This window comes from Macaca mulatta, chromosome 16, assembly GCF_049350105.2.
Source record: "Macaca mulatta isolate MMU2019108-1 chromosome 16, T2T-MMU8v2.0, whole genome shotgun sequence".
Taxonomy (NCBI): Eukaryota; Metazoa; Chordata; class Mammalia; order Primates; family Cercopithecidae; genus Macaca; species Macaca mulatta.
The window spans coordinates 62,043,454-62,070,631 of NC_133421.1; the positions used below are offsets into that span (position 1 = coordinate 62,043,454).

The window sequence follows — 27,178 nt, forward strand, 5'->3', positions numbered from 1 at the left end:
CTCTTTTATTAAGTCTGCTATACTAACTAGAAGGAGCAGCTGTGGTTTTTGCCTGACAGGCCACAGGGCCAATCACCACAGCTTCTTGTAGGGAACATGAAGAATGCCAAGATCACCATCAGGTACTGCTTCCTTCCTGTGGCTTTCCATCTTCCAGTCGGCCTGATCTTTTGCCTTGAAGGGCCTCAAAACATCAGCCCTGGCTATCATCTTCAGCCCAAAGGCTGAGAAGATGGGCAGGCAAGAACACGGAGGGTGTCACAGAGAGGTTCCCATCAGGTTCACAGGGCGCCCGCTGTACCTCTTGGAGATGTCAGCTTCAATCTGAAATAGTGATACCAAGTGGGCGGAAGCAGGGGTGTTCAGGGCCTCGCTCTGCACAGATTGGGAGTCCTCCCACTGGCAGGCCTCCCTTTCCCATCTCACCAGCTTCTGCAGCTCCTTGCTCTTCTCCAGCAGCAGGTCCAGCTTGGGCTCCAGAGCCGCCTGCTCCCCAAGTGCCTCCTGCTGCTTCTGCACCATCAGCTCTTTCTTCAAAGCCAGCAGCTGGGACTGCTTCAGCTTTTGCTGGAGGAATTCAGTCACTCGGTCCACATACCTGTGCGGGGCACTCAGGTGAGTGCTGGGGTAGCTGTGCACCCTGAGCATTCCCATTCAGCTGCTGGGGAGGTGAGAGGCTCGGAAACCAAACCCCCAATTGGCCGCTTACCCTCATATCCTTAAACCCTTTCCTTCCTTTTAAGGAAAACCCACTCCCAGTTCCCCTGTCCTACTCAGGAAGCAAGCAGATTCTTCCTGTATATATCAAACCACCCCCTCTTGCCCCAAAGAGAACCCCTATCCCCAGTGGATGGCAACAGCCAGGAGGCAGGGACGGGGTCTAAGGGGTCGTGGAACAAGAGGAGGAATACAAGGAGGCAGAGTTGCTCAAGATGGCAGAGCCTTGCATCAAGGGGAAGCCAGACCTTGGTGAGGCCAGGATCATAAACAGGTGTTGCAGCTGAAGATTGGTGAGCTTGCCTATCAGATTATCCAGCACTGACACCATGGTAACCATCTTCTCTTTGGTCTGGCCCTGCAGGATGGCCGGAGCCAGCTGGAACTGGCTCACAGACAGGACGTCTGCCTCCTCACTCAACTCCACTGCTCTCTGGGCTAAGAAGATCTCAAGCTGAGGACAGAAGAAAAATTGGTTCAGGCTGTACCTGATGGCTCACACTTGCAATTCCAGCACTGTGGAAGGCCGAGGCGGGAGGATCACGTGAGGCCAGGATTTCAAGACCAGCCTGGGAAATAGTGAGACCCTGTCTCTACAAAAATTTTAAAAATTAGCCAAACATGGTAGTGCATGCCTGTAATCCCAGCTACTCAGGAGGCTGAGGCAGGAGGATCACTTGAGCCCAGGAGTTCGAGGTTATAGTGAGCTATGATTGCTCCACTGCACTCAACTGGGTGACAGAGAAACTCTTTTTTAAAAAAAAGGAAGAAAGAAAAAAGATAAATTGGTTCAAACTGAGAAAAGAACTCAGAATCTAAGCCCTTAGACTACTTGAAATGCAAAAATGAGACATGAGGGCTAGACTCTGGGTAAGGTGGGGTTATTTCCCCTGAACACTGTAAGCGCTCGGAGAGACTACTGTCACCCTTCAGTCCCCCACTCCTTTCTCAGCCTAACCCCAGACCTCGGTCCTTTCTCCCAGCCTGGGATCAGATAACTGAGAATACAGAGACTCAAAGGGTTCTCTCTGCCCAGGGAAGATATTTATTTTGTCTCCATGGGAGGAATGAGATTCAGGGAACAGAAATACATGTTTGAGAAGCACTGGATTAAGGCAAAGCTGAAAAGAATACAAGAGCCAGTCACATTATCTTATCAATCCTATTCTGCCATTAAAACTTGACAGATATCTTTTGTCCTCTCCCCTCGAAGCCGGGAGGAGCCTCTGGGCAGAAAGAGGAGGGAACTGGGTGAGGACAGAACTTTCAGGAGGCTCTCTGAACCAGCAGGCTACTGGGAAGGGAGCAGATACAGAGATTAACAAAGACAGGACCCCATCCTCCCAGCCCTACAACAAAGGTCCAAGAATGCTGGCTCCTTACGCTGGGCTGCTCAACACCTCAGCCACAGGGATCGTGCTTAAATACAAATGAGATCACGTTCCTAACCTGCCCAAAACCTCCAACAGCTTCCCAGTTCACTAAGAGGCAAACCAAAGTTCAGATGCTGTTTTTCTGAGCTCTTCTACTACCCACCAGCTCTCCCTCCTCAGCCACACCAGCCTCCATGTTGCTGGTCAACTGTGCAAGGCCTGCTCCCACCTCGAGACCTCTGCAGTTGCTCTCTCTGCCTGGGAAGCCCTTCTGCCAGACATCTGCATGGTTCTCTCTGCACCGCCTGCAGTCTTGATTACAGGTCACCTTCTCTGAGGCCTTCCCTGACCACCAGATACAAAACTATAGCCCTTCCCAACATCTCGTCATCCTTCCCTGCTTTCTTTTTCTCTGTGGCACTTAGTACCATCTAGCATCCTGCAAATTTTATTTATCTTCTTCCAGTCTGCATTCCCCATTAGAATATAAGCTCCATGAGGTCAAGGACTTTACCTGTCTTATTCACCACCTAAGTTCTGGTGCCTAAGACAGTGCCAGGTGCCTAGGAGGTACCTGATAAGTAACTGGATGAACGGGAGGCATCTAATATGTGAGGTTCCTGCTGCAGGACACAGAAAGCACTCACACCCTTCACACAAACAGGAGGGTCAGGTCAGGCGTCCGGAGTGAGGCCACCTGTGCTGGTGCCATGCCTCCCCCTGCATCTCCCAGAGATGACAGTACCTCCATGAGCTCATCAAGGAACTGATTCCGGGTCTCAGTGTACTCAAGAAGTGTCAGAGCATCTGGGCCCCTGGCAACACCTTCTGGAGCTGCCAGGAAGAGAGACAGAGAAGTGATAAAGGATCAGAGGACTGGAGAAGGAAAAGACCCTCAAGTTTGAGAAGCCCTGGAGGATCAATACGGACAGACTCACTGCGCTAAAGCCACTTCCTGTTCCAATCCAAGGGAGAAGGGTACCTTGTCCCAGGTGTCTCAGCTCTAATCAGGTACCACTTTTCAACCCCCAGCCTGAGAGAAGGACTACAGCTGGGTTCAGAGGGGTAGAAAGGCGGGTTCTCTGTTCTGGTGGACGGTAGGAAGTAAAGTTTCATCCTGCACCGCCCTCTAGTGGCTCAGACACCACTACATTTTCTCGGCTGCTGGGGCGGGGGTCACGTCACACTCCAGTGCCCCCTGACCCCCCAGCACCCTCCTACCATAACAGCTGGCCCACATTTGGTCTCTAAAAAGTTGAGAGTTTCTAAGCTCTCAACTTTTAAGAACCTCTCTTGGGCCAGGCGCAGTGGCTCACACCTGTAATCCCAGCATTTGGGAGGCCAAGGCAGGCGGATCACCTGAGGTCAGGAGTTTGAGACCAGCCTGACCAACATGGAGAAACCCTGTCTCTACTAAAAAAATATAAAATTAGCTGGGTATGGTGGTATATGCCTGTAATCCCAGCTACTTGGAAGGCTGAGGCAGGAGAATCGCTTGAACCCAGGAGGTGGAGGTTGCGGTGAGCTGATACGCCATTGCACTCCAGCCTGGGCAACAAGAGTGAAACTCTGTCTCAAAAAAAAAAAAAGAAAGAACCTCTCTTGGTCCCCCTCAACTCACATCCTCATCAAGGTTTTCAGAAACAGTTAAACGTGCGAGAAGCCTCATCTTGGTGCTGCATTTTTTTTCTGTTTCTAGACACCTGGGGGCCCTTGAGCACCCCACTTTTGCCAGGGCTGCAGGGGATAGTGCACTTACCCTGGGTTCCTGCTTCCAGCACTGTGATCTGCAAAGCAACAGCATCGTCACCCCAGTCTATCCCATCACCTCCAGGGTCCTGGAAGGAGAGCAAAGAACCACAGCAATGGTGGGAGAATTTTCTTGAGCCAAGGAGCCAGAATAAACCAAAGCCCTTGATGAGGTCAATGGCTGCACGTTCCAACTCTATTAAGGACTTGCAGCCCTGAGTTAGGTGGCAAAGATGGCAGTAGGGCCCATCATCCCTGCTCTGTAGTGTTCCCACCTGCCTATACCCCTACATCCTGCACCAGACACCAGGCAGGAAAAAGGACACCAAAATTTAACTCTGACGTGGGCTGGGTGCGGTGGCTCACGCCTGTAATCCCAGCACCTCGGGAGGCCAAGGCAGGTGGATCACCTGAGGTCAGGAGTTACCAGCATGGCCAACATGGCGAAACCCCGACTCTATCAAAAATACAAAAATTAGCCGGGCGTGGTGGCTCACGCCTATAATCCCAGCACTTTGGGAGGCTGAGGCGGGTGGATCACGAGGTCAGGAGATCGAGATCATCGTGGCCAACATGGTGAAACCCCGTCACTACTAAAAATACAAAAAAATTAGCAGGGTGTGGTGGCGGGCGCCTGTAGTCCCAGCTACTCAGGAGGCTGAGGCAGGAGAATGGCATGAACCTGGGAGGCAGAGCTTATAGTGAGCCGAGATCGCACCACTGCACTCCAGCCTAGGTGACAGAGTGAGACACTGTCTCAAAAAACAAACAAACTAACAAAATACAAAAATTAGCAGGGTGTGATGGTGGGTGCCTATAATCCCAGCTACTTGGGAGGCTAAGGCAGGAGAATCACTTGAACTTGGGAGGCGGAAGTTGCAGTGAGCCGAGATTGCGCCACTGCACTCCAGCCTGAGGGGCAGAATGAGACTGCCTCAAAAAACAAAACAAAACCCTGACATGTAAGGTGTGAAACTCTGCCTCCCTTGGACTATACCTGGTCTTAGAGCTATGAACTTCAAGTGATGCCTTTACAGACACAAATGACACTTTTCTGATGGTTAGAGTAGTAATCAGAGAGACAGACTGAGAAGGCCTCCTCACCTTTGAATCTGATTCCAGGAAGACGCCCCAGTCGATTCCAGCAGCCTCGGCAGAGATGCCAGAGTCAGTCCCCTCAGACACTGCCTCTACCCCAAAGTCGCCCCAGTCAATCTGGAAAGGGAAAGAGAGTGTTAGCTCATGGAAGATGGATTTAAAAAGGGCCAGGCGTGGTGGCTCATGTCTGTAACCCCAGCACTTTGGCAGGCTGAGGAGAGGGGATTGTTTGAGCCCAGGAGTTTCAGACCAGCCTGGGCAATATGGCAAAACCCTATCCCTACAAAGATGTTAATAAAAAATTAGCTAGGAGTGGTGGCGCATGACTGTAATCCCAGCTTCTTGGGAGGCTGACTTGGGAGGATCGCTTGAGGCTGAGACGCAGAGGTTGCAGTCAGCTGAGATCATGCCACCGGACTCCAGCCTGGGCAACAGAGCAAGGCCCAGTCTCCAAAATAAATTAATTAAAAAGGAGGGTGGGACTGCCTTCCCAAAGGCCTCAGCTGCTTCTGTAGAGAGCACACTGTTCAAATGCAGTGGCCTCTAAGCTCCCCCAAAGAAAGCCCATCTTCAGAGAGCTCACATGATGGAGGCTCCCAGTTCAAACTGAACCACCTTGCAAAACCTCTGTGGCACTCACTCACCTATACTCAGAAAAATAAAGGAGTAGGGCCTCCTGGGCCCTTCTACCTACAGTCATTCTCACACAAATCCCCTTTCTTCCCTCTGGGTCTTGGGTTGGGCTGTTGGGGGTGGGGAGGGGACAAGCAGCTCCCACTACACTCCCACAGCTCATCACAAGGCCCATCTTACCGCGTCCTCTGCTATCTGCTCAGGAAGTTCCTCGAGGTGGGGTCGCTCCACCACAGAGGGCTCTGTCCCTGTCCTCCACTCATACACCGTTGAGTTTCCCCGCTTCTGCACGAACTGCAGCATTGGCAACACCTCCTCTGTGGGGCTTCAACAGAGCACACAACTGACTCTCCTGCAGACCATGCATGAGGCCAACACTGGCCTTTGGCCTGAGCCACATGGTCAAATGGGCAAGGCCTCCACAGGTTCAGGTGTGTAAAAAGAGTTCAAATGTTATATGGGAAAAAGACAATTGGAGAAGGGACATGAGCTGGGGAACACAGGCAAAGCACGCCCACCAGGAGAAGCTGAGGCCTCTTTACCTGTCACACACAAACCCCACAGAGGCCTGGTACACGTCGATGGCTTCCCCCAGGGACTGCTGAGCCGCTGCCCCAATCTCAGCCAGCTGACTCGGCAGGTCCTTCACCAGGGCCAGCAGTTCTCCTCGGACATTTTCGCCCTACAGAGGGGAGAATATGGGGAGTGAGACAGAAGTGGTGAGAGGTGGAGTCCAACAGATTGAAGAAAACATCCAAAGACTGAAGAAAAGTAAGACACTGGCCCAAAGCAGACGCAACCGGGCTGAGGAGTCAGACGGGGTCAGAGGAAGACAAGCAGGGGCCCAGGTGTCCTCTGGCTTCGAAGAGGCTGCCGCTGCTCACCGTGATGCCATACTGCTTGCAGGAGTGGTAGAACTGCTCCCGCATCTCAGCAGCCCCTGCCTGGCACTCCTCCTCCTTGCGGCTGTATTCTTGCTGCAGCTGCTGGCACTTGGCAATCTGCTTCTTCAGTGAGGGGATCTCATAGTTGACATTCCGAACCAGGAGGCTAGAGAGTTCCACTGAGAAGGGCCCAAGAAATTCAGCCCAGGACACCCCCCTATGAGGCAGGCAGGCCCCAGCATGCACACACCCCCTTTGTGGTAGTGAAGAGCATGAGGTCAGCTTCCCAGCACCGCCTGTTCCCAGCTGTGGAGCCTAAGACAAGTTATTTAACCCCTCTAATCCAACGCTCATCTGTAAAACAGCGACAATAACATTTATCACGAAGATGCAAGAGAGAATCCAGACGACACACCAAGCACAATTCCTTGCGTTTAGTAGATGCTCAGTAAATATTAGCGATCATTACTATTTATACTAAACCCAACCCAAACACAGTTAGTCCTTTAGTTGCTCTCTCTCAGGCACTTGATATTGCTCCTAGGAAAACCTGTGCCTCTTCTGTCTTGTGTAGAATGGGGGTGCGGGGGTGGGGGTGGGGGCAGCACACTCCCGCTTACCAAGAAGAGGTGAGTGGTGGAGGACCCACACATGCCTGCTCGCTGAGGCACGGCGAATGCCCACTACCAGCCTGAACCTCTTCCTTCCCCCAGCACTCCACCCAGTGGAAAATCAATTTGTAGGTGGGAAAATCAATTCCATCAAAAACAATTGATTTTACCACCTACAAATAGGCAACATCTACACTCCAGTCTCTTCCCACTCACAGACTGTGCCTCCTATAAGCCTGGTATCTCAGAACTCTGAATGGGCTTTCCCATGGATACCGGGGCTCCCAGGCTAGGCCACTTTACCTAAGTAGGTGTTGTCCTTCTCATACAGGGCTATAATCTCCTGCCAATCCTGAGTAAGAACAGAAAGATGATGTTAAGCCAGAAAAGCACTCAACAGCCACATCCCAGCTCAATCCCTAAACAGGGGAAGTTTTCCCAGCCTTCATGTTACATCAAACACAAACTCCTTGTCCTTTCAACTCTGCTGGCTGGACCACCCACTTTAAGAGTGCAGGCGATCCCTAAAGCAGTGGGTTTGAAAATTAAACTCAGGGATAGGATCCACTTTGGAATAAGCTATAGAGACAGAGCAAAAGTTCAGGAAATATTCTATGTAGGCATCTCCACTGGAGCCTCAGAGAGACAACACAGGCTATGACTCCTTGGACTGGATGTCCCCAGGCACATACTACCAGCCCTTGGCCCACACTTGCCTTCATCCGCTGTGAAGAGTATCGGCCAAAAATATTTTTTGTGGAGGCCTCTGTGCCTTTGAGAAGGTCCACGATTCTTAGGCAGTGAAAGTAGTGAATGTCTAGAGAGCAAGAGACAGGATTTTGAGAACTAAAATATCTTCCTCACCTACTCTGGGCACTGCAGGTGGCTGATTCATGTATAATATACTGCCAGTAACTTTAGTGTGTAGCTTTTCCTTTCATCATATCATAGTGGAAGAAGCCAGCATCTATACCTCAAATAAAAATCGCTCCCTCTCTAAAGGCCAGCCCTGGTGTCTACATAACAAGGGAGTAGCTCAGCTGATACATACTACCTCAGCAAAGAAGGGACTCCAGTGACAGCCCCTAAGCACTCACAGGACCCAGACAGCAGCTGGGCGATCTCTTCGCTCTCTGGCATGTCCTGGATGGCAGCATTGATCTTCTCTCGGATCGTCAGCACCAGACTCTGCCATTTCAGGCTGCAGTGCCTTCTGTCCACCAGCCAATCTACGTGAGAAGCACCCAAACTGGAGTATTCCCATTTACATCACCAAAATTCCTTCACTAATGGGAGTGAAATACACTGAAAATAGTCTAAAAGTTGTCTTTACATTGATTAATAAAGTATGGGGTTCTAGAAAGATGGGAATAAAGACAAGCCCAAAGAGATGCCTAGGGCTATACAGGCTCTGACAATCTGACTTCATTAGCAGTGTGATTTTTATAGAGCAATTGCCTCAACACAGGGATAACACAAAGTTTCAATTGGTCCTGACATGAAAGTGCCACTTTTGACCATTCTCAATTCCCCATAATATTTTTGCTTCTATGGGTAATTATATCTTTCTTCCTGACAGAGGATGCTGCTCAACTTCCATTTCCTCAGGGCTGGGATTAACCATGACAATGGAAAATGCAAGATGGTTATGCCAAGTACCGGATGAATGAACAGCTGCAAAGCCTCTAATACCTACAGCGCCCTAAGGACTAGATAACATGACTCTATTGTGAACAGTGAAGTACCACCCTGTACATGTGAATACCAATGGGACTGACCTCTCAAAGTCTGGGCCCAGATTTGTGGCTTCAGAGCCATGCATATTTCCTCAGTGAGAGCTAAGAGCTGAGCTTTGTGGTCAGATGGTCCTGGGTTCTAGTTATTGTTATCAAGTTTCTTGAGCAAGTCTACTATTCTGTGCCTCAGTTTTCCCACATATAAAATGGGGAATAATAAGACACTGACTAGAAAGGGGAATGCAGGTAAAACACTGAACAGTGTGCCTAAAACATGGCAAGGACTCAAAAAATCATAGTGATCATTTTTATCATGTTAAGTGCCTAAAACGGCACCTGGTACAAAACAAACCCTCAATGAATGGTAGTCATTTTATTGGTCCTTTTCATGACCAAGAACAAGCTCACACAGCAAGACTGCACATGGGCTGAAGGGCCAGTACAAATCTGAAGGGAGGCTAAAGAAGCCCCTCATGGCCACCAAGCAGGACAGACTAAATGGCCCCACAGAGTGGTGAATTCAGAACCTGTACTCTGCCAACCAGTCAAACACTGGGGTCCCACACTAGTATCAGTTATACTCCCTCTGCTATATTCCTGTAAAGTTTTCAGAAAGAAAAATTATGTTGATGTCACAGAACTAGAAGCAATGGACTGGGGTAGTCAGATACCATCTTTTTTTTTTTTTTTTTTTTTTTTGGAGACAGAGTCTCGCTCTGCCGCCCAGGCTGGAGTGCAGTGGCGTGATCTTGGCTCACTGCAAGCTCCGCCTCCCGGGTTCACACCATTCTCCTGCCTCAGCCTCCCGAGTAGCTGGGACTACAGGCGCCCGCCACCTCGCCCGGCTAGTTTTTTTGTATTTTTTAGTAGAGACGGGGTTTCACTGTGTCAGCCAGGATGGTCTCGATCTCCTGACCTCGTGGTCCGCCCGTCTCGGCCTCCCAAAGTGCTGGGATTACAGGCTTGAGCCACCGCGCCCGGCCGTCAGATACCATCTTAAGGACAAGACTGGCATCAAATCCATGAATCCAATAAGCATTTTAAAATGCCAGGAGCTGTGATCAGACGAAGAGGCCTTCCCTGATTATGAACTGGGGAGGAAGCATGCAGGCCCCATACAGATAACCTGGAGATGGCCTGGACACTAAAAGGTCTTCATTTCCAACTGGGTCTTAGGTCTCTCTTCCTCCTAAAATCAAGTGGGAGGTGAAGATTTTTAAATGAGGGGTGTTTTTTTTTTTTTTTTTCTGGCCTAATGCAAAGGGCATGGACAGTGGGTCAGACAGACTTAAGTTCCAAATGTGCCACTTAGTGGTTGACTGCTTTTTTGTTTTTTGAGACGGAGTCTCCCTGTGTCGCTCGGGCTGGAGTGCAGTGGCCGGATCTCAGCTCACTGCAAGCTCCATCCACCTCCCAGGTTTACGCCATTGTCCTGCCTCAGCCTCCCGAGTAGCTGGGACTACAGGCGCCCGCCACCTCGCCCGGCTAGTTTTTTGTATTTTTTAGTAGAGACGGGGTTTCACCGTGTTAGCCAGGATGGTCTCGATCTCCTGACCTCCTGATCCGCCCGTCTCGGCCTCCCAAAGTGCTGGGATTACAGGCTTGAGCCACCGCGCCCGGCCGGTTGACTGTTTTTTGTTTTGAGATGGAGTTTCGCTCTTGCTGCCCAGGCTGGAGCACAATGGTGAGATCTCGGCTCACCGCAACATCTGCCTCCTGGGTTCAAGCGATTCTCCCGCCTCAGCCTCCCGAGTAGCTGGGATTACAGACATGTGCCACCAAGTCCGGCTAATTTTGTGTTTGTGTCTGTGTATTTTTAGTCATGGAGACATGGAGACAAGGTTTCTCCAGGTTGGTCAGGCTGGTCTCGAACTCCCGACCTCAGGTGATTCGCCAGCCTCGGCCTCCCAAAGTGCTGGGATTACAGGCATGAGCCACCGCGCCCGGCCATGGTTGACTGTTTTTAAAGCGAGTCATTTATCCTATCCCTGAATGATAGATAACATGTTATTAAAGGAGAAAACACAGGTCAAACAGACTCTACATATGGTTCCTTCCGGCTGCTCTCAGGGAAGCAGGTCTGGCCACACGTGGGGCGTAGAACGAAGCCAGTGGTCAGCACCTCGACCCCGGCTTTCAGGCGTCAGAGCTCCCAGCTGTTGGACACAGGGGGCAACGAACAGGCCTCCCCCCGACAGCCAGCTAAGCGGTGGCGCCCCCTCCTACCGAGCAGCTTGCTGGTCTGGATGTCGATGGGCACGTGCTGATGGTCCTGGAGGGAAACACGGTGGGGAGGGGGGCGTGAGCGCGGCTGGGAGGACGAGCCACTCGCGCGCTCATTTCACGGTCCCAACCACCACCCTGCAGGGCCAGAACAAGGCCAGAGCGATGGGCTGGGTTGAGCCGCGCCCGGAGGGAGACCGGGGACATAGGTTAGGGGTCCGCGGCCAGTTCCCAGCACACCCAGCTCCTGTCCCCACACCTCCATCTTTCCTCCACTTCCGCTTCAGGCCGGAGACTCTGGCCCGCCCCCGCCACCACCAATCCAGTGGCGTTATGGCCGAGCTTCAGTCTAGACACAAACGGGCTTCCTTCGGCCACGTCGCCGCCTTCCGTACAGCCTATCAGGGTATACGCTCCACTCAGGCCTCCAGCCCCGCCCACCCCAAGGCTCCAAAAGGCTGAGCTCGGGAGGGGCGGGAGAATGGAGACAGCCAATCGGAGACGCGAGGCGGGCTCACGGCCGGGGACTGGCGGGGGTGCGCTGCAGCGGCCGTGCGATTGAGGCAGGCGGCGCCCGAGAGCCCAGCTTGGCAGCAGCTTGCCCAGGCGGGCACTGGATCCTCTCCGTGCGGATTGAGGTGTCTGCTGGCGGGGTCCTAGCGCCGATCTGGGAGGCCGTTGCAAATGCCTTCTTCCCTTCTTGCGTCACTTTACCATCCAGAGCAGTGTACAGGTCTCTTGTGGCACTTGTCATGCTTTGCCTTCTCATTAAGTTTCTCAAGTAGACATGGTTGAGCACCTGCAACGTGTTGGGCGATTAGGGCAGGGAAGGGGAAGGAGGAGGATCAGTGAGACGTCCCAAAGAGAACACCTACATGGAGTCTAAACGAACAGCTGAAGATAGCTGGGTGATGTGGGAAGAGGAGTTTGCTGAAGATAGCTGGGTGATGTGGGAAGAGGAGTTTTAGATGGAGGAGACTACAGAGACACAGCTTAGGTGGCCACAAACTGCAAGAGGGGTGCAAGCAACAACAGGCAGGCTGGACGGGCAACGTAATTTGTGAGGTCCAGTGCAAAATGGAAATGCATGGCCCTTTGTTACAAAATGAAAAATTTCAAGATGAAGTCGACTCTGCGGGCAGGCCCGAGTGGCTGAGGAGAGGCTGTAAAGGTGGAAAGGTCATATCAAAGGGAGCCTCATTAAGGAACTTGGACTTCATCTCTTCAGACAGAGGAATCACAGAAGGGGTTTGAGGCAGGGAGGAACCTGTACAGATAGGCTGCTGGGATGATGAATGCATGGGAGATAAGACTGGGGGCAGGGAGGCTGGAAGGAGGTTGTTATCGAGGGATTATAGCCTGAGCTGGGACACAAGGTATAGGGAGGAAGGGGAAGGGCTGGATCTGAGGAATATTTAGGAGGAAAATGGATAGGACTTGGCAATATGATTGGCTGTTTAGGTGGAGGAGAGAGACACCAAGGATGACACCTAGGTGATTAGGTGGAAGCCACCACCTGAGACAGGAATGCAGGATGCTGAGCAGGTGTTGGGGAGGAGGGGGTCTAGCTTTGAACCTGGTCTGGCAATGCTGAGATACCCCCAGATGGAAAGTGTGCAGAAGGCACTTGGGTCTATAATTTTGGAGTTCAAAGGAGTTGTCGGGGCTGGAGATACAGCTTGGAGAGTCACAAGCTGGCTAATCTGTGGTCCGAATGGTGGCTGAAGCTAAGGGAGAGTTTGAGATTGGCCAAGAAGTGGGTAGGGTAAGGAGGGAGGGTGGGCTGAGGCCAGATTCCCCAGGATCTCACAAAGCTGGGTATGCCATTTCTTTTTTTTTTTTTTGAGACGGAGTCTTGCTCTGTCGCAGGGGCTGGAGTGCAGTGACACTATCTCGGCTCACTGCAAGCTCTGCCTCCTGGGTTCACGCCATTCTCCTGCCTCAGCCTCCCGAGTAGCTGGGACTATAGGTGCCCACCACCACGCCCGGCTAATTTTGTTTTTGTATTTTTAGTAGAGACGGGGTTTCACCGTGTTAGCCAGGATGGTCTCGACCTCGTGATCCACCCACCTTGGCATCCCAAAGTGCTGGGATTACAGGCATGAGCCACCGCGCCCGGCCCTGAGTGTGCCATTTCTAAATATTCCTTCCCCAGCTCCTGCTCACCACAGCACAACACTTGAGGCTTAGTAAATTTTTGATTGAAATGCATAGTGTGATACAGCAGCGGGAAGACCTAGATTCTGCTCAGTGAGGTCTTGGAGCATTTCTATACCCTATCTGATAGCCACAGTTTCCCCACATGGAGATAACAGCTATCCTATTTCAGGGTATTTCTGTTTAGAGGCATAAATAAACACACTAGTAACTCATGACAGTTTACAACATACTGTAGATATATTTCTCATGCTTTGTAAACTCTCCCTATATGAAATATCATATATGGGCCAGGCGTGGAGGCTCACGCCTATAATCCCAGCACTTTTGGGAGGCCAAGACAGGCAGATCACCCAAGGTCAGGAATTTGAGACCAGCTTGATCAACATGGTGAAATCCCATCTCTAAAACAAACAAACAAACAAAAACCACGCCAGGCACGGTAGCTCATGCCTGTAATCCCAGCACTTTAGGAGGCTGAGGCGGGTGGATCACGAGGTCAGGAGTTCGAGACCAGCCTGATCAACATGGTGAAACCCCGTCTTTACTAAAAATACAAAAATTAGCTGGGTGTGGTGGCGTATGCCTGTAATCCCAACTACTCAGGAGGCTGAAGCAGGAGAACTGCTTGAACTCGGGAGGCGGAGGTTGTAGTGAGCCGAGATTGTGCCACCGCACTCCAGCCTGGGCGACAGAGTGAGACCCTGTATCAAAAACAAAACAAAACAAAAAAATAAAAACAAACAAAAAAAAACCAAAAACCATCCTGGCGTGGTGGGTGCCTGTAGTCCCAGCTACTTGGCTACTCAGGAGGCTGAAGCAGAAGAATCACTTGAACCTGGGAGGTGGAGGTTGCAGTGAGCCGAGATTGTGCCACTGCACTCCAGCCTGGGCAACAGAGTAAGACTCCATTTCAAAAAAAAAAAAAAAATATATATATATATATATATATATCATATATGATCATTATTATTATAGAACAAATTGAAAAACTGCTCTGAAAATGGCTCATAGGGCTGAACTAAGGGCCTTTTCAGGGATCTTTCATGGGAATTTGGCTCCCATCCGAGTCAGCCTGACTCAGGCTGTAGGAATTGCCCAGGCTCCTCCATGATTAAACAGACACTTAACTGGGCCCCAACTATGTGCTCGGGGCTCTCTGGGACATCCCAAGAAGCAAGGCACTGCCCTGCCCTCAAGGTGTATCTATCTGTCTTCCTGGGCAGAACAGGACAGGGCGGGTCTGGAAGACCCAGCCCAGGTGAGTTGATGGAAGCAAGGACCACCAGCCCTTAAACTCCACCCGCAGCTCCCCAAGGTGACTCACGTGGAGCAAAAGGATGTTTGAGAACAGTTCTGCCCAGCTACTGACTCCAGGGAGGCTGTCCTAAAGCCAGAGGCTCTGGGACAGAACCTACCTCTGCTGACTGCAGAGGCTCTGGGGGAGAGCCTGCCAAAGGCACATGCTTCTGTGTTCTCAAAGAGTGTACGAGCATTGGCGGGTGTCTGCACTTTTCCAAGGCCACAGGGAACTTTAGGGCCTGTGGGCAGATAAGCACATAATTGGTCTGGCATCCAGGGCATCGACTCTGTCTACTTCAGGAGACTTTAGTCGTTGGGGCTCCCAGCAGCTAGAAGGAGGCAGAGAGAGGTATGGTAGGTTTCTGATCAGGAATCTCTCAGTTCTCTGCTGATTTAGCAGATGGGACCCTAGGAGAGGGGCAGCACATGTAGAGAGGTGAGGGAGGATATACCAGGGCTGTGCCAGCTTTGGACAAGGAAGCACAGAGCCCTGAGGCACTGTGTAGGCAGCCTGCCTTGCCATTCATTATTGTTGTTGTTAGCTTGCTTATTACGTGATAAACATGTCCACGTGCCAGTGTAGATCTAAATGTTTTACAAGCCCTATCTAATTTGATTCTTCTAACAACCTTATAATGTGGGTACCATCATTAACCAGATTTTAAAGGCAAGGAAGCCAAAGATTAATTACATAACATGTTGAAAATCATACAGTAGGTCAGGTACGGTGGCTCACGCCTGTAATCCCAACACTCTGGGAGGCCGAGGCGGGCGGATCACAAGGTCAGGAGATCAAGACCATCCTGGCTAACACGGTGAAACTCCGTCTCTACTAAAAACACAAAAAATTAGGCCGGGCGCGGTGGCTCAAGCCTGTAATCCCAGCACTTTGGGAGGCTGAGACGGGCGGATCACAAGGTCAGGAGATCGAGACCATCCTGGTTAACACGGTGAAACCCCGTCTCTACTAAAAATACAAAAAACTAGCCGGGCGAGGTGGCGGCGCCTGTAGTCCCAGCTACTCGGGAGGCTGAGGCAGGAGAATGGCGGGAACCCGGGAGGCGGAGCTTGCAGTGAGCTGAGATCCCGCCACTGCACTCCAGCCTGGGTGACAGAGCGAGACTCCGTCTCAAAAAAAAAAAAAAAAAAAACACAAAAAAAATTAGCTGGGTGTGGTGGCACATTGCCTGTAGTCCCAGCTACTCAGGAGGCTGATGCAGGAGAATTGCTTGAACCCAGGAGGCGGAGGTTGCAGTGAGCCGAGATCGCACCACTGCACTCCAGTCTGGGTGACAGAGCAAGACTCCATCTCAAAAAAAATAAAAAAAAATAAAAAATAAGAGAAAAGAAAAAGAAAAGAAAATCATACAGATCATACAGTGGGCCGGGCGCGGTGGCTCACGCCTGTAATCTCAACACTTTGGGAGGCCAAGGCGGGTGGATCACCTGAGGTCAGGAGTTTGAGACCAGCCTGGCCAACATGGTGAAACCCCATCTCTACTAAAAATACAAAATTAGATGGGTGTGGTGGCGCATGCCTGTAATTCCAGTTATTTAGGAGGCCGTGGCAGGAGAATCCCTTTAACCTGGGAGGTGGGGGTTGCGATGAGCCAAGATTGTGCCACTGCACCCCAGCCTGGGCAACAGAGAGACTCAATAAATAAATAAATAAATAAAAATAAAGGAAAATTGTACAGTGGGTAGTTGGTGGGCTGGGATTCAAACCCAGGCCTTTTGGGCTCCCCAGCCTGCATTCTTCTTCTCTGTGTGATGTGCCTTTGCTTCTCCTGTACCCCTGCCTGCCCCTTTGGCTCAGCCACAACAGCTTCAGATCTATTCCTCCCTTGGACCTGATTCCTATTTTCTCCTCAGCTGTTGTGCCAGACACTTAGAACTCCCACCCCTGCAGGCCCTGCCCCTTTCCAAAGTTCATTCTTACCACACCCCATTCTGGGAAAGGAAGCCCATTACTTATCCTCCCGCAATATCCATAAAAAGAAGGCTTACCTTCGACATTCAAATAACTCATTTATTTTATCTGCTATATTTTTATTACTTTATGGTCTGTGTGTCTGCTCACAGCCACAGTGACTATGGGGTGTGGTGTGTGTGCCTGTGTGTGTGTGGTGTATCTGCCTGCCAGGCTGGAAGCTCTGGAAACATAGCAGCCTTGGGCCTCTTGCTGTGTGGAGTGTAACCTTGGTTGCTTTTTTCTTTCTTTCTTTTTTTTTTTTTTTGAGACGGAGTCTCGCTCTGTCACCCAGGCTGGAGTGCAGTGACGCGATCTCAGCTCACTGCAACCTCCGCCTTTCGGGTTCAAGCGATTCTCCTACCTCAGCCTCCCAAGTAGCTGGGATTACAGGCACACGCCACCATGCCCGGCTAATTTTTGTATTTTTAGTAGAGACGGGGTTTCACCATGTTGGCTAGGGTGGTCTTGAACTCCTGACCTTGTGATCTACCCACCTTGGCCTCCCAAAGTGCTGGGATTACAGGCGTGAGCCACGATGCCCTGCGTGTTGCTTTTTTCAGTCTGTCTCCCCACCTAATCTGCGAGTACCTGTGGGCAGGGAAGCCAAAGCAGACTTGTTCATCTCTATAACCCCAGCATCCGGCGTGACACTTGACATTGAGTGTCAGGAGCTTAATGGATGCTTATAATAAAGGAAGGCTGTGTGCAGGAAGGCATTTGATGATGGTGGTAGTTGTGATAAGTGGGGACCATGATTGCTTGGTCTTGGGACAAGAGGTTCGAGGTCCCCAGATCCTTCTCTCATCCTTTCCTCTACAGCTCAGGACTTGGAGTCAACATCCCCTGAGCCTCTTGGGAGTGAAGGGAGGAAATCAGGGAGAAGAAATTAGGGGTGGTCAGCTTCACAAGTTTGGTACAGACCAGTGAAAATCTATGTGGGGCCAGTCACCTGGGTCATGCTCTGGGGCCACTCATTGCACCCTTAACCCTGGCCACCCATGCCCTCCTGGCCACCTCATCCCTCCACCTTTGTTAGTCTTCTGGGAAAAAGAACTCCCTGGGTGGCTTCATGAAATGGGTCCTGTGTGTCATCTCCTAAGGATGCCACTGTACTTCATTATTTCATCACACTTATCATGGAAGGGAGTGGGAATCTAATCTGCTAAGAGAAGGAAAACCAAGGACACTACCAAACCACCCATCCATTTGCCTCTTTTCCCATGGAGTTCAACGTTATGCACCCTGAGCACCTTATCACGAAGACACAGTCCTAGGCCTCAAAGAAAGTAGCAGTATGTTGAGTGAGGGGCCCGCCACTTTCCAAATCCCATGACAGCATCTCCAGAGTGTGTCATCACAGAGTGTGAGAGTACTGCGCTCATGCATAGAAGGTGCTCAGAAAATCTATACAAAGCAAATAAGAGGCACCTGTAATCCCAGCACTTTGGGAGGCCAAGGCAGGCAGATCACCTGAGGTCAGGAGTTCGAGACCAGCCTGAAAAACATGGAGAAACCCTGTCTCTACTAAAAATACAAAATTAGCCAGGCGTGGTGGCACATGCCTGTAATCCCAGCTACTAGGGAGGCTGAGGCAGGAGATTCGCTTGAACCTGGGAGGTGGAGGTTGTGGTGAGCCGAGATCATGCCATTGCACTCCAGCCTGGGCAACAAGAGCAAAACCCAGTCTCAAAAAAAATAATAATAATAAAGCAAATAAGAGGTCCACTCAGAGATGCTCAGAGTGCTAAGGGAACAGAAAGAAGGAGAAGGAGTACCGAACTCAGCATGGGAAAAGGCAAGGGAGAAGGACAGAACACCACCAGAGCAGACTCTTAGGAGAAGTAACACTTGAGCTGAGTCTTGCAGGATGGCATGAATTGTAATAGAAGGGAGAGGAGAGAAAAGAGGAAGGGAAATGACAGGTGTCATTCTGGGGAAAAGGAAAAGCAAGGACAAAGCCCAGAGGTGAGAGAATGGCTGTTCCAGAAGGAAGAAGTTTATTATGGGAACATGGATGTTTATGGGATGAGTGGAGAGAAATTAGGTTGAAGAGATGGGCAAAGAGAGATCTTGAAGAACCTTCAGGTCCATCATAAAGGATTGAAATGTAATCCCGTAGGTTAGGATTCCCAACCAATGGGCAAGCAGGTCCCTGGAAAGCTGTAGAATTATGCAAAGGTGGAAAGATCGCTTGAGCCAAGGAGTTTGAGGCATCAGTGAGCTATGACTGTGCAACTGTATTCCAGTCTGGGTGACAGAGGGAGACCCTGTGTATAAAAATAATAAATAAATAAATAAATAAATAAATAGAATTATGCAAAGGGGCCAGGGATCCATAAATACATTGATTTTTTTTTAAGTCAGCAGATACTAGAAAGACAACTCTCATGTGATGAGATGGAGAAGTTTTTCTACATTGAAAAAAATGATCATTTTGGCTGGGCATGGTAGCTCACGCTTGTAATCCCAGCATTTTGGGAGGTGGAAGCAGGAGGATCACTTGAGTCCAGGAGTTCGAAACCAACCTGGACAACATAGTGAGACCCTGACTCAGAAAAAAAAAAAAAAAGAGAAAGACAGAGAGAGGAAGGAAGGAAGGGAAGAAGGAAGGAAAGATCATTTCAGAGAACATGATCAATAAATATATGAAAAGATGTCCAACCTTACTAGAAACAAGGTGTCTAGTTTCCCAGAGCTGTTGTAACAAATCATCACAAATTGGGTGGCTTAAAACATAGAAATTTACTCTCTCACAGGGCTGGCACAGTGGCTTATGCCTGTAATCCCAGCACTTTGGGAGGCTGAGGCGGGTGGATCACCTGAGGTCAGGAGATCGAGACCATTCTGGCTAACACAGTGAAACCCTGTCTCTACTAAAAATACAAAAAATTAGCTGGGCGTGGTGGCGGGCACCTGTAGTCCCAGCTACTCAGGAGGCTGAGGCAGGAGAATGGCGTGAACCCCGGGAGGTGGAGGGTGCAGTGAGCCGAGATCACACCAGTGCACTCCAGCCTGGGCGACAGAGCAAGACTCCGTTCCCCCCACCCCTGCAAAAAAAAAGAAAGAAAGAAATTTACTCTGTCACAGTTCTGGAGGCTTGAAGTCTGAAATCCAGGTGTCAGCATGGTTGGTTCCTTGCAGAGGAGATGCTGTGCCTCTTTCCTGGCTTCTGTGGCTGCTGGCAGGCCCTGGTGTCCTTGGCTTGCAGGTACCTCCATTGTCACATGGTCTCCATTGTCACATGACATTCTTCCTGTAAGAACACTGCTCCTCAGCCTTAGGACCTACACTAACCCAGGATGACTACATCTGAAAACCACATCTGGAAACCTTATTTCCAAAGCAGGTCACATTCTGGGGTTCTGAGTGAATGTGAATTTTCGGGGACACTATTAAATCCAGTACACTAGGGAAATGCTAATATAAAGGACACGGGCCAGGTGCAATGGTGCACACCTGTAATCCCAGCACTTTGGGAGGCCGAGGTGGGTGGATCACTTTAGGTCAGGAGTTCCAGACCAACTTGTCCAACATGGTGAAACCCCATCTCTACTAAAAATGCAAAAATTAGCTGGGTGTAGTGGTGCACACCTGTAAGTCCAGGTACTTAGGAGGCTGAGGTGGGAGAATCGCTTGAACCTGGGAGGTGAAGGTTGCAGTGAGCCACGATGGCACCACTGCACTCCAGCCTGGGAAACAGAGCGGGACTCCATCTCTAAATAAATGAACAAATAAATAACATGAGGAAGACCACTTCACTTCCATCATACTGGCAAAAATGGAAATGTCTGTGTCATGGGTTGCATTCTACAGAAGTAGGTGGTGTTTGGGGGGGCAAGATGTTTATTAGGAATCATTTCCTGTGAGAGGAACCAGATGGAAGCAGGACTGGGCAGAGGCAGAAATTCAACTGCACTGCAGGTCCAGCAAAGCTTCAGTCAATGTGGTGGGGGCCTCTGAGTGAATATTGCCCCGAGAATGTCCTTCATGGGGCTGAAATGGCTGGGCTTTATATTTCTAGAAGTGCACTGCCCCAGAATGGTAGCCCTCGGGCAAGTTGACTTTCTATCGCTGAGACAGACCTTGAAGGAGCTGATGGCCAACTGCTGACCACACTTCTGTGACCCGGCAGCAAGTCCTTCCCTGAAAAAGGATGTGGGAAGCACACTTACGTCTGACAATACAGAGAGGTGATCTGAATGAAGAATGTGGAAGGCTGAAAAATGATCCCTGCAAAGATAACCATGTCAAATCTCCAGAAGCTATGAGTGTGACCTTATTTGGAAAAAGACTCTTTACACATGTGATTATGTTAAACATCTTGAGATGAGAGAATCCTGGATCATCGGGGTGGACCCTAAATGCCATCCCAAGTATCCTTATAAGAGAGAGGTGGAGGGAGTTTAGCCAAACCCACAGAAGTGAAAACAAAGGAGGCGGAGATTGGAGTGATGTGGCCACAAGCCCAGGAGTGCCTGCAGTCACCAGGAGCTTGGAGCAATCAAGGACAGGTTCTCCCTGGAGCCTCCAGAGGGATCACAGCACTGGCAACTCCTTGGTCTTGACCAGTTAAACTCATTTCTGACTTCTGCCTTACTGGATAGGTCAGAAGAATCCATTTCTGTTGTTTCAAGCCATGGAGTTCATGGTAACTCATGGTAGCTACAGGAAACAAATGCAAACATCAACAGGAAAATTGCTGAGGGGGTGCAAATGGGTGTACTGGGTTAGAGAATCCACCTTAAGGGGCGGCTGTGGGGATCAAAATTTCACACCTATGGAACATTTGGAAGAGTGCCTGGAACACAGTCCCCCTAATATTGGCTGCTCACACCCCGACTCCCTGCTGAGATCTCCTTGAAGGGAACGCCTCGCATGAAAACAAGAGAGAGCCCCCTCCAATGGCAGCCCCACCACCCACCTCAGATCAGAATGCAGCTTCTGCCTGCCCCGCCTCCCCACGGCACCTGGTATAGCCTGCCAGAGACTGATCTTTGGTTTTGCCCCACTTGTCACCTCGACCAGGCTGGACACCCCCAGGATCTCCAATCTCCTGGCCTTCCAGAGAAGGGGGAACACTGAGGATAATGGCAGCACCTCTCTTCTCCCTGTTTTGGGGAAGAAATATCCCTGAAGCCTAGATCTACTTGCTGGGCAGAGGTCAGTAAAATGGGATGGATATGCCAGGCTGATTGGATTTGTAATTCAATGGGGCCCCATGGCTGTGCACCCCAAAAGGGCACCAAGGTCTTTGGGGCTCCCTTAGGTGAATTTAACTTGCTTTACTCAATGAGAACACATTTCTGAAAACGTGCACACTGTATGTATATGGCATGTTACACTTAAACCTAGTTTTAGGAAGGTGTGCTTAAAAGTGAATTTTTTTTTTTCTTTTTTTTGAGACAGAGTTTCACTCTTGTTACCCAGGCTGGAGTGCAATGGCGCAATCTCAGCCTCACCTTCCAGGTTGAAGCGATTCTCCTGCCTCAGCCTCCCGAGTAGCTGGGATTACATGCATGCGCCACCATGCCTGGCTAATTTTGTATTTTTAGTAGAGACGGGGTTTCTCCATGTTGGTCAGGTTGGTCTCGAACTTCCAACCTCAGGTGATCCACCTGCCTCAGTCTCCCAAAGTGCTGGGATTACAGGCATGAGCCAGTGTGCCTGGCCAAAGGTGAAAATTTTTATAAAGCAATAAAGTGGGCCGGGCGCGGTGGCTCACGCCTGTAATCCCAGCACTTTGGGAGGCCGAGACGGGCGGATCATGAGGTCAGGAGATCGAGACCATCCTGGCTAACACGGTGAAACCCCATCTCTACTAAAAAGAAGTACAAAAAAAAAACTAGCCGGGCGAGGTGGCGGGTGCCTGTAGTCCCAGCTACTCGGGAGGCTGAGGCGGGAGAATGGCGTAAACCCGGGAGGCGGAGCTTGCAGTGAGCGGAGATCCGGCCACTGCACTCCAGCCTGGGCGACAGAGCGAGACTCCGTCTCAAAAAAAAAAAAAAAAAAAAAAAAGCAATAAAGTGGCCTGTACGTGAGGAGTTATATTTGTAGCTCACAGTCTTATCTCAAACTCTCCTCCCAGTCCTGCTCCTCCCAGAAATAAATGCCCTTAAGGCCAGAGGTTGCGCCCCAGGCTGGCCCCTCCCTGGTAATGCCCTAGGGCCTCATACCTGCACCTGGTCCTGGTGGTGCTTGGGAAGGGAGAGCCACAGGTGGGCCTGCCATGGCACTTATGGGGGCTCCTTCTTCAGTGTGGGGTTAAGAGAACAAGAATCTGCTCCCCTGGGCTCAGACATCAGAGAGGCACGGGGAATGAGTGCCTCCAGGGCAAGTCCTTTCCTCTATGGAGGGGGAGCGGGGAACTGACTCTGAGTTACTGTCCCCCAGACCAAAGCCCATCCCACTAACCTTCTGGTCTCTTCCCAACACCTGAGCTGGAAGGAGTTTTTGTCTTCTGAACCAGATATCCACTCTGAGTGGACCAGGCTTTTATAGAAAGTGACAGATCTAGGAAGCTGTGGGCACCTTTCTGGGACAGCTGTGTGTACTTTGCACTAGAGGCAGGGGACCTTGCAAAATTATATCCTTCAATTCCAATCAACCCCCAGGGAGATGATGACATGACAGCAAGTCAGCTGTAGCTGGAACCACAAGAAGGCAAATAAATGGGTTTTCCTGCACGTTTACCTGCCCCAGGGAGCGTGGGACAAAACAAGGGGCTACATTACCAGTTTCTTTGGGTAAAAACAATGTTTCTGTTTCTCATTTGTGTTTTCAAGCTTGCATAAGTACCTACTATATGTCAGGTCTGGATCAGTGACACATAATTCTGGAATCTAAGAGCTAAAAGTCTATAAGTGGAAATCAATCATGGTATATATATCGTGTTAAATAGAAGTATATGAGCAGGTTCTATAGGAACACAGAAGGGGAAACAAGAAAACTCCTGGTGGGGTGGGAGGTGTGATCATTAATTCAGGTTTTGAGGGATGAATAGGAGTTTATCTTAGGTCGCACAGGCGATGGGAAGACATTGTCACCCAAGAACACACCCAGCACTCCTAATCTCACCCTTCTAAGGCAGCCTCGTGCCTACAAAGGCAGGCAGAGAAGGGCCTAGTGTTCGGGGAGGGTTGGCAGGGGTGGGTGGGCACGAAAGGAGGCTGCAGAGGCCCTGTCCTAGGAGAGCCAGGCCAAGCGGGTTCTGCTGTGGGCTGTAGGGAGGCTTTGGAGGACTGTCTACCCAAGGACTCTTTAAGGGAAAGGGGGCTATTTCAGATGGAGGAGAATACAAACCCAAGAGGCCATCAGAAGCTGGAGTGAGTAGAAGCAGGATTGGAGATGGGGGACAGCTTTAAGAGTTGGTAAGCTGAGATTTCAAATGTAACTTAGAGGGAGAGCCAGGGAAAGGGGGATTTTATGCTTTTTCTCTACCCGTGCCTCACTCTGCCTGACACGCACACCTCTGGTACATGGAGGAAGGTAGCTGGTGGGTGAATTGGGCACCTAAGCTGGTAGCACTGGGCCCAGGAAGTGGCAGAGACACTGAGTATGCAGCAGACGTTTTCCACTCTCCAGAGATGCCCATCCGAGGGGAGAGAATGCCGGCGCAAACAGGACAGGCCACCTCCGGGTGGCTGCAAAACAACGCTCCCCAATCACGGAGCCATCTGCCAAGAGCAGCCCCAGCTGAGGGCTGCACACAGGCTTGGCCAATGGTGGGTTTGCAGGGGGAGTGAGACTGCAGATCAGTGAGGACAATGGCCCCTGTGCGCACACACTCTACCCTTGTCCCCAACCATGTGCCCATCCCCTGCCTTCTTGCCTTTCCTTCTCTTCCAGCCTCACTAGGGACCCATCTCTCCTTTCCTTGAGAACTTGCTCCAGCTTTTGCCAACTTCATAATACCCAGGAAGGCCTTTCAATAGGCTGCTGGACATCTGGGAGGAGTTGAAGCCAGTGGCACTTTGCTAATGGGGAGACTGTCACAGGTCTCTTTGAGAGTCTGATAAAAGTATAATCTATGCAGAAGAAGCAATGCCCCTCTGCCCACAAACATGGAATTCTTCATAAGATCTCAAGGGCCTTGAAGCCCACCTCCAAGCAAAGTGGGAGAGGAATGACGGTGTTTGAGGTTGTGGTGGGTCTGGAGAGCCTGGCCCGAGGAGAGGCTGGTGCTCGTTTTTTCTCCCTAGGAAGATTTTGAGGAGGGGCTCTTCAGGTCAGGAGGAAGCCACAGCCCCCAACCCAGTCCCCACTTTGTGGCTTCAGGCAGGGGAGGGACAGCCTGGGAACCGGTCTGCCAACCAGTTTAACCAGGGACTGGTTTCGACTCAGGGAGTTCAAAGGAAGCTGGGGTGCACCCCGTCCTACCCAGCCTGCCAATGGAAGCAGCAGCCCTTAACTCTTTCCTGGTTGTGCCCTGGGCAACATCCAGGTGGTGGTCCATACTGCAGAGGGGTCTGAGCCTCCTCAGAAGATGAAATGGGTGGGGTGACCTTGGCTATAGCTGGGGAGTGCAACCAGACACCCAAGAGTGGGGAAACAGAGACAGCCTCCTGTGCTCCCTGACCCCAGATCTCCCTTGGGATTCCCTCCTCCTGCGTGGCGGTCCCTGGAGGACCCTGGCTTCTGGGTGGATGCAGGGGCGCTGGGATTGGATTTCTGGCATAATGAATATTCATCAGCCTGAGCCAGCCTCTGCTTCTGTTTACTTAGCCGGGAGGGGCTGGGTTTCAGGTTCACCTTGACTCCAGGAGCTGCAGCAGAGCAGGTACCAGCTCCTGCACCTGTTTCTCTTGCACCTGACGTGCAGCTGCTCCTACCCACCTCTCCTGGCTGAGCCTTGCCTGATACAGCACCCCGGAGGCAACCCTTCCTCCCCGAGTCTCACCCTCCCAGGCAGCTCCTACACTCAACTGCTTCTCTAGGAAAGGTCTCACCTCCAGCCTGGAGCAGTCAGGATTACAGGTACAGGCAGAGGGGTGGTGGGTGGGGAAACCAAGGCACAGACTCCAGTCAGGGCATCCAGTTCTGCCTCCATGGCTGACAAGCCCAGCGGGAAAGAGGAACCCAGGCCTCTAACCTGGTCTCCACTCAGGACTCATCCCACTGCCTCTTGGAGTCAATCCAGGCCTCCAAGAGAGCGACTGCTGAGTAGTTTTCTGTTAACTCTTGCTGAACTGGAGCCCACCCCTCTGACCCCCCAGTCTGGAGCATTTTTCCAGCTGTCTGATAGGAACATCTCCCCATTCCTATCCGGGGTACCCCCGTCTCATCCTGCAGGCTCCCTAAGTGCCATTGGGGCCCTGCAGAGGGATGGGGGAGGGAGTTCTGGGTTTTTGTCTTACAACATATTAGCTGACTTGCTTCCCCTATCTGTCCCCCTGCCCCTCCACCTCTGCCCCAGTCAATGGTTAACTTGACCCAGCTCAGGAGGGGCCTGGCTCAGTCTGGGCAAAGCCCTTCAGAGCAGCTCACTGAACCCAGCTGGAATGGAGGGGCCTGTCCTGGGACACCCATGTGCATGCTATAGCACTGGCCACCAAAGACCGGGGGTGGCAGGCTGTCCCATGAGGCCCTTCATGGCCCCAAAGCTGTGCAAACAGCAGAGGTGAAGCTGGCATCCTCAGGGGCTGATTTCCATCATCCCTGGATTGCAAGGCCCCAGGGCAAGGGCCCAGCCCTTAGCTTGGCCAGCTCAGGAACCTGCACGAGTGAACTGCAGGGCCCACCATGTGTCACCAAATGCTGGGTCTGTTTGAAGTCCCAAGCTACCTGCCCCTACTCCCCCAACCCCTTTCAGCCCTCTGTGATGAGGCACGGGCACGCGGTTGTAGGTATCTTGTTCTTTGCAACTTTGAGAATCTGGGAAGTTTGGATATCACATCACCTTTTTTGTTTGCTTGTTTTTAAAGCAAATCAGATTTTACACTATTTTTTATGATGACTATTTACAGGATCCTACAGCTGGGTTATTTTGTAAAACAAAGAATAGTCTGCTAATTTTTCTGTTTTGCAAACTCAGATTTCCATAAGTCCAGCTTGCCTAATGGGGCAAACACCTGCTTACTGGTGCCCACATGTCCTCCTGGGCAGAACAGACAGGAAGGCCTGGCAAAAACAGTATTCTCTTTTTTTGTTGTTTGTTTTTTGAGACAGAGTCTCACTCTGTCACCCAGGCTGGAATGCAGTGGCATAATCTCAGCTCACTGCAACCTCTGCCTCCTGAGTTCAAGGGAATCTCGTGCCTCAGCCTACCGAGTAGTTGGGACTACAGGCACACGACACGACATCCGCCTAATTTTTTGTGTTTTTGTATTTTTAGTAGAGATGAGGTTTCCCCAAGTTGGTCAGGCTAGTCTTAAACTCCTGGCCTTAAGCAATCCTCCTGCCTCAGCCTCCCAAAGTGCTAGGATTATAGTTTGAGCCACTGCACCTGGCCTCTGGCAGAGTATTCTAGAGAGACCAGAGTACAAGGCCAGAATGCAAGGGCATCAGAGCTGATGCTTTGATGGAGGCCCCAGGGCAGGCCATAAGGGCTGTTCCCATCTCTACAGTTTGCTGACAAGTTCCTTGTGATCTGTGGCTCCCTTTACGCCAAGGAGAGTTAAGCCCCAGGTTTGCCAACTTGAAATTCCTGTTAAAACAGGTGAATTTTAACGGGCACAGGCAGAAGCCCTTTTCTCTCCGGAGCTAGAAAGTCTGGTGGTTATGACAG

At 50.9% G+C, this 27,178-nt stretch overlaps 2 protein-coding genes across 5 annotated transcripts in view; one reads left to right on the plus strand and one right to left on the minus strand.

Annotated features, from left to right (window-relative positions):
- Positions 1-25,537, minus strand: CDK5RAP3 (CDK5 regulatory subunit associated protein 3). Of its 2 annotated transcripts, XM_028835474.2 has the most exons (20): positions 25,401-25,537; positions 21,423-21,563; positions 21,053-21,117; positions 20,538-20,598; positions 19,533-19,708; positions 14,600-14,722; positions 11,713-11,823; positions 11,028-11,073; positions 8,163-8,294; positions 7,782-7,882; positions 7,369-7,417; positions 6,455-6,633; positions 6,113-6,252; positions 5,751-5,895; positions 4,944-5,054; positions 3,850-3,928; positions 2,836-2,924; positions 966-1,171; positions 427-598; positions 76-324 (listed from the first exon to the last, which is right to left on the minus strand). In XM_028835474.2, exons 3-20 carry the CDS (start codon positions 21,110-21,112, stop codon positions 259-261), a joined length of 2,046 nt encoding a protein of 681 aa, XP_028691307.2. In that variant the 5' UTR covers positions 21,113-21,117; positions 21,423-21,563; positions 25,401-25,537; the 3' UTR covers positions 76-258.
- The window catches only part of PRR15L (proline rich 15 like), a 5,903-nt gene continuing 3,900 nt past the window's right edge, over positions 25,176-27,178 (plus strand). Inside the window, exon 1 of one of the 3 annotated variants that reach the window (XM_001084512.5) lies at positions 25,176-25,428. The gene's annotated coding sequence lies outside the window, so the exon portion shown is untranslated. The remainder of the gene's footprint in view (positions 25,429-27,178) is intronic. The other 2 variants (XM_015119401.3, XM_077971364.1) reach the window with 2 other exon arrangements.

Excerpts from the sequence above, each read along its gene's own strand:
- CDK5RAP3 (XM_028835474.2), bottom strand. The coding sequence starts at position 21,112 with ATGAGTTACCATGAACTCCATGGCTTGAAACAACAGAAATGGATTCTT. Across the intron at positions 11,824-14,599 it reads AGCCTCTGCAGTCAGCAGAG|GTGCTCAACCATGTCTACTT; the intron begins GTAGGTTCTGTC and ends AACACGTTGCAG. Across the intron at positions 5,896-6,112 it reads GTGGGGTTTGTGTGTGACAG|CCCCACAGAGGAGGTGTTGC; the intron begins GTAAAGAGGCCT and ends GCTCTGTTGAAG.